Source organism: Monopterus albus, unplaced genomic scaffold, assembly GCF_001952655.1.
Source record: "Monopterus albus unplaced genomic scaffold, M_albus_1.0 scaffold1.1, whole genome shotgun sequence".
NCBI classification, from domain to species: domain Eukaryota; kingdom Metazoa; phylum Chordata; class Actinopteri; order Synbranchiformes; family Synbranchidae; genus Monopterus; species Monopterus albus.
The window spans coordinates 781666-792484 of record NW_018127881.1 but is presented as its reverse complement, the minus strand read 5'-3'; the positions used below and the strand labels follow the sequence as shown (position 1 = coordinate 792484).

The 10819-nt window shown below is 40.0% G+C and overlaps 1 protein-coding gene across 2 annotated transcripts in view; it reads left to right on the top strand.

Moving 5' to 3' along the window:
• Positions 1-10819, top strand: part of iars1 (isoleucyl-tRNA synthetase 1) — a 51343-nt gene that overhangs the window by 20874 nt on the left and 19650 nt on the right. For both annotated transcript variants that reach the window (XM_020604945.1, XM_020604861.1), the window contains exons 14-19: positions 2378-2504; positions 4703-4776; positions 6238-6432; positions 6749-6835; positions 7557-7640; positions 9068-9212. In XM_020604945.1, coding sequence (XP_020460601.1) covers positions 2378-2504; positions 4703-4776; positions 6238-6432; positions 6749-6835; positions 7557-7640; positions 9068-9212 — 712 coding nt within the window. The remainder of the gene's footprint in view (positions 1-2377; positions 2505-4702; positions 4777-6237; positions 6433-6748; positions 6836-7556; positions 7641-9067; positions 9213-10819) is intronic.

Sequence of the window (10819 nt, the reverse complement as noted above, 5' to 3'; positions counted from 1 at the left end):
CGAGGGCAGGAGCCACTGTGTGCCTCTCCCGGCCGCCGAGGGCAGGAGCCACTGTGTCGCACTGTTAGGCACACCCACACACACACATGCACTAACAAATTACACAGATACACCTGAAGAGCTGACGTCACTGGAAATTCAGATAAAAGCTGTGAGTTAGTTCAGCAGCAGTCACACCGTCGTTCTGAAAACCAAGAGAACCATCCCAGGCTCTTACCGGCGCAGTGAAGGAAGGCGGTAGTAGCTTCTAATTCCTCCCGGAGGCTGACAGGTTGTACACATCAGTGCTCCCGACAGCGCACTCCCCGCCGCCTTTTACAAAGGACCTGGTGACCAGGGAAAGTCAGCGACAGCTTGCACCTCTGCACTTCTGTTAGCGCTCTCATCTGTGCTGAGTTGTGCCAAGACGCATTGCGCAGCACCTGCTCCACTTGGTCTTCAACATATCCATATGATGGATGGACACAGCAGAAGCATCACAGCTGCGCTACGGCAAAAGCTGCAGTCTGTCTTGAATTTTCTGCGTACATTCGTACAGCTCCGCTACCAGGAGCCTCACGGCCTGGTGGTTGTCCTTCACTGTTCCGGAGAGAGAATTGCTGAGATATACCTCAGCAGCCTGCTGATGCCGATATTCGAGACCAACGGAGCAGAGTAGCGAAGCACTCTGGGACCAAGAGACACGCGACAGGACCAGAGACGTGCGGCTTCTGTCACTCTGTCAGCAGTACATTTACTGTCATTTTGGAAATCATGGTAAAACAAAGTTTTACCAGGGAAACACTTCCACACAGTGACATATAATAAAGAAACTACATTTTCACGTTTACTTGTCCTTTATGTATCCTGTTAAATAATAGTTACAAAACATTAATGGTGAGCCCCTCAGCCGCTTTCGGACTAGCGCGAGGCGCTAACGAAGCAAACTGTGGACCAAGTGCTGCGCAATGCGTCCGCGTCTTGGCACAACTCAGCACAGGTGAGAGCGCCAACACAAGCACCGAGCTGCAAGCTGCCGCTGACTTTTCCGCGGCCACAACTTCCTTCTAAAAGGCGTCGGTGAGAGCGTGGGACGGTTCCGCTGGTTTTCAGCGCCGCGGTGTGCGTCCACAGGTGCTGCTGAGTCCTCTGTAGTGTCCAGTGAACTAATTGTGAGAGCTGACTCTTCCTTCTCACCGCTGTTGAATTGACACCGTTTTAAAAGCAGTTTCAGTGAAATCAGCTCTTACTCTACTAAAATTCGTGTGATTGGTCAGTGCGTGTGTGTGTGGATGTGCCTGGCTCCGTCTGTTTTGCCTGTAACATTATCCAAGGGAAAGTTTCTGCTGAGATTCAAACTAGAAATGAATCAGCGGCCCCGGGAAACAACATAAAACCCTCCATACGATCATGGCCTGAGCGAACAGAAGAGATGGCTTCAGGTGGCACACAAGGTCTGACTTTGTACATGACCAAATGTTTGTTTAATGTTATGTTTCTGTAATAAAAACACATTTGTGAGTTTATTCCTGTCACTGAATTGTTTCCTTACTCCTTTCATGCTGTGACAGTGACCAAACTGCTCTGTTGACACAGCAGATAGGCTGCAAAATTCAGCAAATTTAAATATGATGATTACATGTAGAAATGTTTTTGTGCCACATATAAAACTAAAGAGAGAGGTGCAGTTTATTTTTAGAGCTAAAAATGAGTAGAAGCTGAAAGAGTGCTCCATAAATAATGATGACCTTTATGATAATGCTTGTTGACTTATAATATACTTTAAATCCATCACATTATTTGCGGTTCTTGAAAAGTCCTAAAAAATGATGTTTTTTGTGTCATACTGGGCTCTTTATTAACTAAAAGTGGGATTGTTTCTAATGTCACTCTGTCTTTTTTTTTTGTTTGTTTCTGACCTGTAGCAGACACCATTACCACTGCTAGTAACAGCAGACATGATGCTTGTATTCTTAATTGTACAATCTGGGCAATTCTATTATTATCAAATACCTTAATGAGTTAAGAATTTTAATTGATCAATCCTATTAATTTTGTGCTGATTATCTGAATCCAAATCACATTAACTTAATGAATCATGTGCTGAGAAGTACTGAAATAAATGTGACATCTCTGAAGGTTTTTTTTATATTGTTGTACTTTGCCCAGTGTGATTGTGAAATAGGAACTAAATTATATTCATGTGATATTAAAAAGCTTTAAAATGTAACTTTGTGAACCCTGCAGAAATCCTTGACGTGGTGGTTACAAATGGGTGTTTAATGGGGTTTAAACATAAGCATGTCAGCAACATTTGGCTCATTTCAGGCAAATGATTTTATATTTTAAAAAGTAATTAGAAGCAGAACACACATGTCAATTGTCTCTGTCTCTGCAGGGTTCCGGAGTTTGTGCGTGAGAAGCGTTTCGGGAACTGGCTGAGAGAGGCACGTGACTGGGCGATTTCGAGGAACCGTTACTGGGGTACACCGATCCCTCTCTGGGTCAGCGATGACTTTGAAGAGGTCAGGAAAACACTAAGCACACAAACATGCATTTGTTATGCCTTAATAGAATGCTTAATGATTCAAATGTTTTTTTTTTATTTTGCACAAATCGCACAGTTTATCTGTGTCATAACCAAATACCAAGACAGTTATTTTTTTCTGAGAGAGCTGATCGCAGCATGACAGCACTCACAAATCAGTCTAGGCTGAGAATAAGAGCGCATAATTGAAAAGTTGAGCTCCCTGCAACTTACTTTTATTTACCATAGAAATTAGTTTGAAGATAAATGTCTTATGTCTCTCCAAAGGAAGATTGTCTGCTGCAGGGGTACAGAAATCCAGCTCTTCTCATAAACTGGCAGCATGAACATTTTTCTCACTGACCTCTTTTTGACACTCACATAATTTAGCATATATGGCCCTTTGTGAGAGAAGCTTGGTGTAGGAGAGACTTTCTTGGCATGGCAGAGTGAGGTGAGCATGGTGTCAAATCAGAGAATGTAGCGTGACTCCATACGGCATAGTCAGCTCCGCTAAGGCACCATTACCAAGTGCCTCTGTGAACTTAACACATAAATGATTCATTAATGTAAATAGCAAATAAACATGAACCAAAATGTGTTTGGTTTCTCTTCATACTGCTCAAGGCAACTACAAAGTTCCTCAAGGCAGTTTTTTTTGGGGGGGGGGGGCAGGGCACAGAATTAATTAGCTGATGAAGAAAATGATGACGTGAAAGACACAAGAGGAAGGAAAATGAGAAATAGAAGAGAAGGACAGTTGGTGCAAGAGGGAAAAGAGGCAGTGGAGAAGAAAGCCAATCTGAAAATGTTTTTCTTATGAATGTGTATTACAAACCCCATCTGACTTTGTGCTGTACAATGAACTGAATAGAGATATCAGAACTGGGTTGTTTGAGTGTTTGAAAAATGAAGTGTCAGGTCAGCGACCTGCTTGCTGGAAATAGTGTTGTGACTGTTACCAGAACACTTATGCATCTTGGTGCCTTCCTCACACACACACACACCTCGGCGGCAAAATCAATCACACACCCAGAACTAAAGCTGCAAGTGTGAGTTTGCATGAGTGTGGCAGTACTGTATGATTTCTGTCTCTCAGAATCTTTTCCTTCCTTTTCCTCTCTCTATCTTTCTGGCAGTCGTCGTCCCCCCCCCCCTTCCCCTTTTTCCCCCATATCTGACGGTGGTGCGTCAGACTCTATCTGGGACATGTTACCTGGTGCTGTGCTAAAACTAGAGCAGAGCCTACAGGTTAATCCTCTGAGGAGATCAGATAACACACTTTACCATACTTTCAAAGGTAAAGTTACTCAAGAAGTGCGTTGAAATAGGGTTACTTTTAAGTGGTGTGTCATTGTAATAATAATAGGTAGCCTAGACAATTTCATGAGAATTGGGAGATTTAGAACTCCAAATTAGGTATATACAGTATATACACACCTAATGGGTTTAGTTAATTTAGGTTTAACATTACTGAAGATATGCAGAGTCACTTTCTTATCAAGAGGTAGATGACAATGTTGATACCACTTATACATTGGATAGCAAATACAAATTTACTGCCAGTAGCTAGTTAGCTTAGCTTAGCACAAAGACCAGAAATAGTGGGAAACAACTAGCCTCGTTCTGTCAAAAGGTCATCTGCTAATCTCTACATGCTCAATAATTAACATTTAGATATTGTTTGTTTTATAGTGCTGTGCATACCTTCACACCATACAGACTTGAAAGTGTTCTCTCCTGTAGCACTTTTTTAAAATGTCAGACTTTTAATTTCAGGGGTAAAGGGGGGAAATGAGTCCCCTTTTATATAGAATTTACATTTGTCCACTACACTGTGGACTGTTCAAATTAACCCATCTACCTTGCTCACTTTAGAGTTAAATGAGCTGCAGTGTTGATTTTATTTATAGTTTATAATTTATAAAATGAAAAATGTTATCAGAATTTTCCAGAGCCCAGGGTGTTCAAATAGTTTATTTTATTGGACCAGACGTCCTGGAACCACAAATATTTCTTTCATGATGGTTTAACATTGTACAGGCTAAATTCCATCTAAGTTAATTTTTTGTGATTGGACTTAAGTAATCATCCAATTGTTTTAATACTACTAGATTATTTTTTTTGATGTGGCAGTCTGATAATGAATGTGAATGCTGTCTTGCGATTCCCTATTTGTGTGTGTTTTTTCATCAGGTGGTATGTGTAGGGTCCGTATCTGAATTGGAGGAACTGACCGGAGTCAAAGTAACTGATCTGCATCGAGAAAGGTGAGTCACTGAGCAGACACCCAGCTAATCAGCCATCCACCTGAACATGTACTAAGATGTCCGTATGTACTGTATAATTTCATCCATTTTAAATCTGCCATGTCCTTCTAATGTGACCTGTCTGCCTGAACCAAACAGGTGTTGTGACTCTTCCACTGTCCATCCTTTAATTACCTTTAATCACTCCCATGGGGCTTGGCATCTTTTCCTCATGAAGGAGGAAGATGTCGCTTTCATGTTGCTCATGTGTTTTGGTTGTTGAGGGTTTCTGTGCAGGTCTTGAAGATTTGGAAAGTAATCAAAATCCTCTAAGATTAAAAAATAAAGACGAATTGAACATATGAAAAAGTAAAGGACAAATTATTAGTTAACATGATGTTTAAAACTGTGGTTTTAAATGGGTTGGTAGACTGTCAATCCACATTATCATATGAAGTGGCCAGTTTGTGATGATGGCCGCATGTAAAAACAGTCTGTTCCGTGCGGTGGTCTTCTCACTCTCTTACTGCCGCACGCAGGTAAAAACTTAGAGCAACAACGTTACCTACAAGGCTGTAAGTCTTAAAGGGGAAGGACCTACCTGTAACATTGATCTCTGTTTGTGAACAAAAGCTGCTGTGGAAACCTTCTCTGCCATAGCTTGCTAGCTTCAGCTGTAAAACCAGTGCGGTTACACATGTGCCTGCAATGCCTTGTGGGAGACTCTTGGTTTGGGCAGTGAGTGCAAGGGCAGTGTGTGCTCAAGTAGGCAGTAGGTTGACAGGCAGGTAGGCAATCCAATGGTTTTGCTTGGGATGAGTGAAATTATTGATCAGGTATTTTTCAATCCTGCTGCTGCCACAGATGACAGATTTCTTTTTGTGCGTGCATTTAATGTCTTCTTTGCCATTGGAATGAAAACAGCAATTAAAGAAATGTAACAAAAAATTCTTTTGGAAGGAACTGCCAACCATACCTTTTAATCAACTTTCTGAGGATGTATTATGATTTTTTGTTTTGTTTACTCAGAATAGGCATTTCATCTGCATTTAATGGGTACTTCACAAGCACTTTATGCAGTTTAAGTAACATTTATGTAGAAACAATGACACTGTAAATAGGTTGAATTTCAGTGAGCCAGTATAGGGAATAAATTAATCAGTATCACTGTGTCAGAAACATATAACCCAAGCCAATAACCATCCTTATTCTAATGGGTGTGAGCGCAGCATGAGTACCACTGTTCTTTTCCTAAACCTCGTTCTCAGCCGTGAAAGATTATAAAAGTGTGGACTGCAGCTAAAAAGCCTGTACACCCATGGATATATACAGCATACAAACTTTTAGATAGTTCCCTATGGCACTAATAAAACCTTTAAAAAACAGAACTGCACAACTCTTATTGCTGCCAGATGTCTCAACAATTTCACTTCTTTTCTCTTTCTTGCCTTTGTTCCTTCTGTCCACACATTCTCTGCCCAGCATTGACAATCTGACAGTCCCATCAAGGTGTGGTAAGGGTATGCTGCGGAGGGTCACAGAGGTATTCGACTGCTGGTTTGAGAGCGGCAGCATGCCTTATGCCCAGGAGCACTACCCCTTTGAAAACAGGAAGGAATTTGAAGACACTTTCCCTGCAGACTTCATCGCTGAAGGCATCGACCAGACAAGAGGATGGTAAGCTGTGGGTGAACAGATGGAAAGAGGGTGACAGATGAGAAGTAAAGAGACTTTTTTTTTTTTACTGAGTTCATTGAGGGAAGTGATGAGAGCACAGCATGAATGGCTGGATGAACAGAGAATCAGGCAGAGAAGTGTGCTTGTGAAAGTTTTTAATTTACTGAGGTGTTAACAAGTAATTGCAAATGGTTGGATTAAAAAAAGAACAATATAAATAATGTTGTTTTTTTCTCAGAGGAAGAAATCATTATAATATGTTCAGTCATACTTGTTACCCTGACCTTGTGTGCTGTCTTTTTATATCCTGCTGTAGGTTCTACACCCTCTTGGTGCTCTCCACAGCCCTGTTCGGAAAACCGCCCTTCAAGAATGTCATTGTTAATGGCTTGGTACTTGCTAGGTCAGTCCACTGACTTATTAATGTTCTGTATTACAAATAAACACATACATGTTCATTAATGGATAGTTGTACTGTAAAGAAAAAAGGATTTGGTGCTGTAGTGAGCATTTACTGCAGCCAGAAGATGTATGCGGGACTTGCTCAGGTTAATGAAAGAACATATCAGTTACTGCAGATAAATGAGCCATATCAATCTTTGGCTACACAGGAAAAGGTAATACTTATTATTAGGGTCAGTTCTTTCTTGGTTTTTGAGTTAAGTGGCATTTTCTGACAGTATTTCTGACAGAATATTCCCAGCCTTATTCCTAGAAACCGTTCAAACATTTACAAGTTATTTTCTTCTAAGAGCAATTTGGCTTTCTGTGTTTCCATGATCATTGTTTTCTTGTCTTCCTCTATTAAGCCACTCTTTTTCCTTCCTTTTAACCACCATTTTTATATTTCTTTTCTTTTTATTCACCATTCATCTCCTCTTAATCTTCCTGCTGTTTCTCATGATTAGTGTGGTATTTATGCTGTAACAACAGCTCTTAGACCTGCTCTTCAGTAGAGCTGCTTGTCCTCAGCTCCAGGGTCTAAAGGCAGTGCTGTGATCATAGGCCTGCTGATCTGGAAAAACTTAAGTAATAGATACCAAGTGCACGATTTCTAACATTTGCTTTTGTGCACGCATGGGTGTGTATGTGAATTAATGTCTTTGCTTGTCCCATTCCTGCAGCGATGGGCAGAAGATGAGCAAGCGCAAGAAGAACTACCCAGATCCTGCACTGATGGTGCAGAACTATGGAGCTGATGCCCTCAGGTCAGCTCAGTGGTTGAATGCATATCTGACGCATGAATGCCCGTGTGTGTGTCGGTGGCAGGGATTTGTGTGGTGACTTACCGTATGTTATTAGCAGGCATGGTCTTAAATGTTTTGAACCACTGTCTACACCCAGCTGTGCACTATCCCAGTCCTACACATGCTCACAACAATTGTACATATGTAGACTCTCTTTTCTCACATTGTCTCATTTGCCCTCATCAGTAAGAGTACCATGACCATATGGCCAAATGAATAAATCACCGTGCAGCTGTACCATATGCTCACATATGCACTGATGAAGAGAACTGAGCTATAGAGAGAAAGGCCCTTACTCTTCAAGGCTTTCAACAGAATATGACTCTTTTGTGCCTTAAACCTTGCTTACAGCAAGTAACGGGTATAGTACAGTGAGCTCTGTTAAGTACTGTGACTAAACCAGTGACAGATTGACATCTTAGCACATTTAAAGTGTTTTAGCAGTTTATAGTTTTGTCTATTCAGCCTTTTATTTCAAATGTACTGTATCTCAGTTGCTGCTATTAAAATCACTCATGGCCTATTGCATGAAGTTGCATCATGTTAGCTTGCTACAAGAATTATTAGAAAGTGGTCATGTATATATTAGAAAGGCATGTATATTGATATGGATTATTTTGATTATCATTTGTCAACAGTATTTTTATTATAGCACAGTGGGTTACAACTTAGAAAAATGCAATGTTATCAAACCTTATCACATTATAATCCACCTGAATTGTATCTGATTTTGCACATTTTTGGGACAGATTTAAAAGAAAATCAAGTTTTAACCAAAATGAGCAATGTTTAGTAGTTTAGCATTATACCAGTATTTTTTTATTTTAGGTTGTATGTTGCTATCTCTTCCAGAGTGTGTGATTTGGTTTTACTTTAAATTTGCTGTCAAGGCAAACTCTGCTCTCCCAGAACAATCCTGCAAATTTTGCCCTGTACATTCTTGTAGAGAACAATTAAAGGAACTCCGGGGACATAATTGTGTAACTGGGACAACACTGCTCAGTTTTTTCTGATGACTACTCTGTTTTTACAGATCTGTGTCCCCTCAGCACTAACACATTACCCAACTTTTGTAGGTCCACTCCCACATATGGCTAACAATGTCACTCACTTGCCACATTTAAGCTTTCATTTTTCTAAGGCAAGGCAAATGTATTTATACAGTGCATTTCATATTCAAAGGCAATTCATTACACTTTACATAAATAAAAACAAGAAACAACCAAAGGAAAATTTTTTAAAGTACATAAAATGGAACGTAAAACAAAAATGCAGTGCATAATAAACATAAAATGCATAAGAAATACTGTGTCTACACTTTCACTCACTCAATCAATAATGCTGCACACTGATACCAACTCCTTCACTGTCTTTCTCTCTCTCTGTAGACTGTACCTCATCAACTCTCCTGTGGTGAGAGCAGAGAACTTGCGTTTTAAAGAGGAGGGTGTGCGAGACGTGTTGAAGGATGTCTTCTTGCCGTGGTATAATGCCTATCGCTTCCTTGTGCAGAATGTACAAAGGTTACAGAAGGTATGTTTGTCTGCAGTGTCCTCTTTATTTCTGGTCTAAAAGCCACAGCACTGCTTAATACTACAGCAGTTTACTATTTTTAAACCATTAGTAATTAGGTAATCTGTGTTATAGCCATCAAGTTATGTAGCAATAGCTGCAACGGTAATGTACCCTAACATCCCGATGTAAATGCATAGCACTTTTCTACGCATCCAAACGCACTACAGTAATTTCCTATTCAATGCATAGCACTTTTCTACGCATCCAAATGCACTACAGTATTTTCCTACTCGCACCAATGGCGGTAAAGCTGTCATACAGTCATTCACACACACTCACACACCAGTGGTGATGGCCACTTCAGGTTCAGTGTCCAAGGGCTGAAAGAGCCGGGGATCAAACTACCAGCCCTGTGTTTAGGGATCAAACTACTCTACCTCCTGAGCCACAGCAGGTAATGGCTAGGTTTGGATTTGCAACTGTAAAAATTCAGATGCAGATTTTTTTTCATATGGCCTTTGAGCTGCACATTAAGCCTGTCCTGTGAGAACAAATTTTAGAGAAAGAAGTTTGAATGTTGCTTTGGCTATAGGCTGTAGATTCTCTGCAAAAGGGAGCAGTTTGGACCTGCAGATGCTTGTCAGTGTTGCCACTTAATGGCAAAGAAAAGAAAGGACCCTACAATTCAACTTTTGGCTGCAAAAAGACCAAACTGTGGTTTTTGAAGTTTTTATAAATTGTCATTTATTTCAATTTCTAAACAGATATGACCAAGGTTAAATATTATGCCTTTTCAACAAATGAACCTGTTCTATGCAGTTGGGATGCATATAATGGTCACTCCTTCTATGAACTGTCCTAACAATAAAGAAATTGATACTATAAGCCAAGTCCAATTGCTATTCCATTTACTCCACATTTTACATTGTGCAGGCTAAATTACAAGCACACACAAACAGCAAATTCAAAAAATACTGCACTTATAACTCTGTGTACCTGGAGGTAGTGCAGCAGTGGCTTCTCTCGCCTGTAGATAATCAGTACATGTAGGTATACATCAGCGTGTCTGTTAGTGTTGTCACGATACCAACATTTTGGTACCGGTACCAAAATGTATTTCGATACTTTTGGATAGTTTTTCAGATAAAAAGAGAACGCAAAAAATGTCATTACTGACTTTATTTTAATAGAAAATCCACTGGGTGGGGTCACTGTCTCCGGACCAGAAGCACCAGACCTCTGCAGTGAAAAAATAAAATTAAGGTGATACATTTGTCATACAAGCTGAGGCCTTATTTACGTTGAGATACATAACCTAAAAAATATTTTCATTACATATAGCCTGTCTTAAGTAGGACCAATGTTTTTAAATGGTATGTTACCAGTCTTTATAACATATTAAATGGCTAAATATGTATGTAAAACACTGAAGGACTGTGCTGTAACCACATTTAACGTTTTGAAAAAACACATTTTTTTATTCAAATTTAGAAAAAAAATTTCTATGTTTGATAAGAACTCTTTATCCTGTGTTGCACACTTAAAACTATTGAACTATTGTCTTTGAAAAGGGCACATGTCATGAGTAAATTACCTGTCGTTCCCTGAACTCAGTGTGCAGGTCT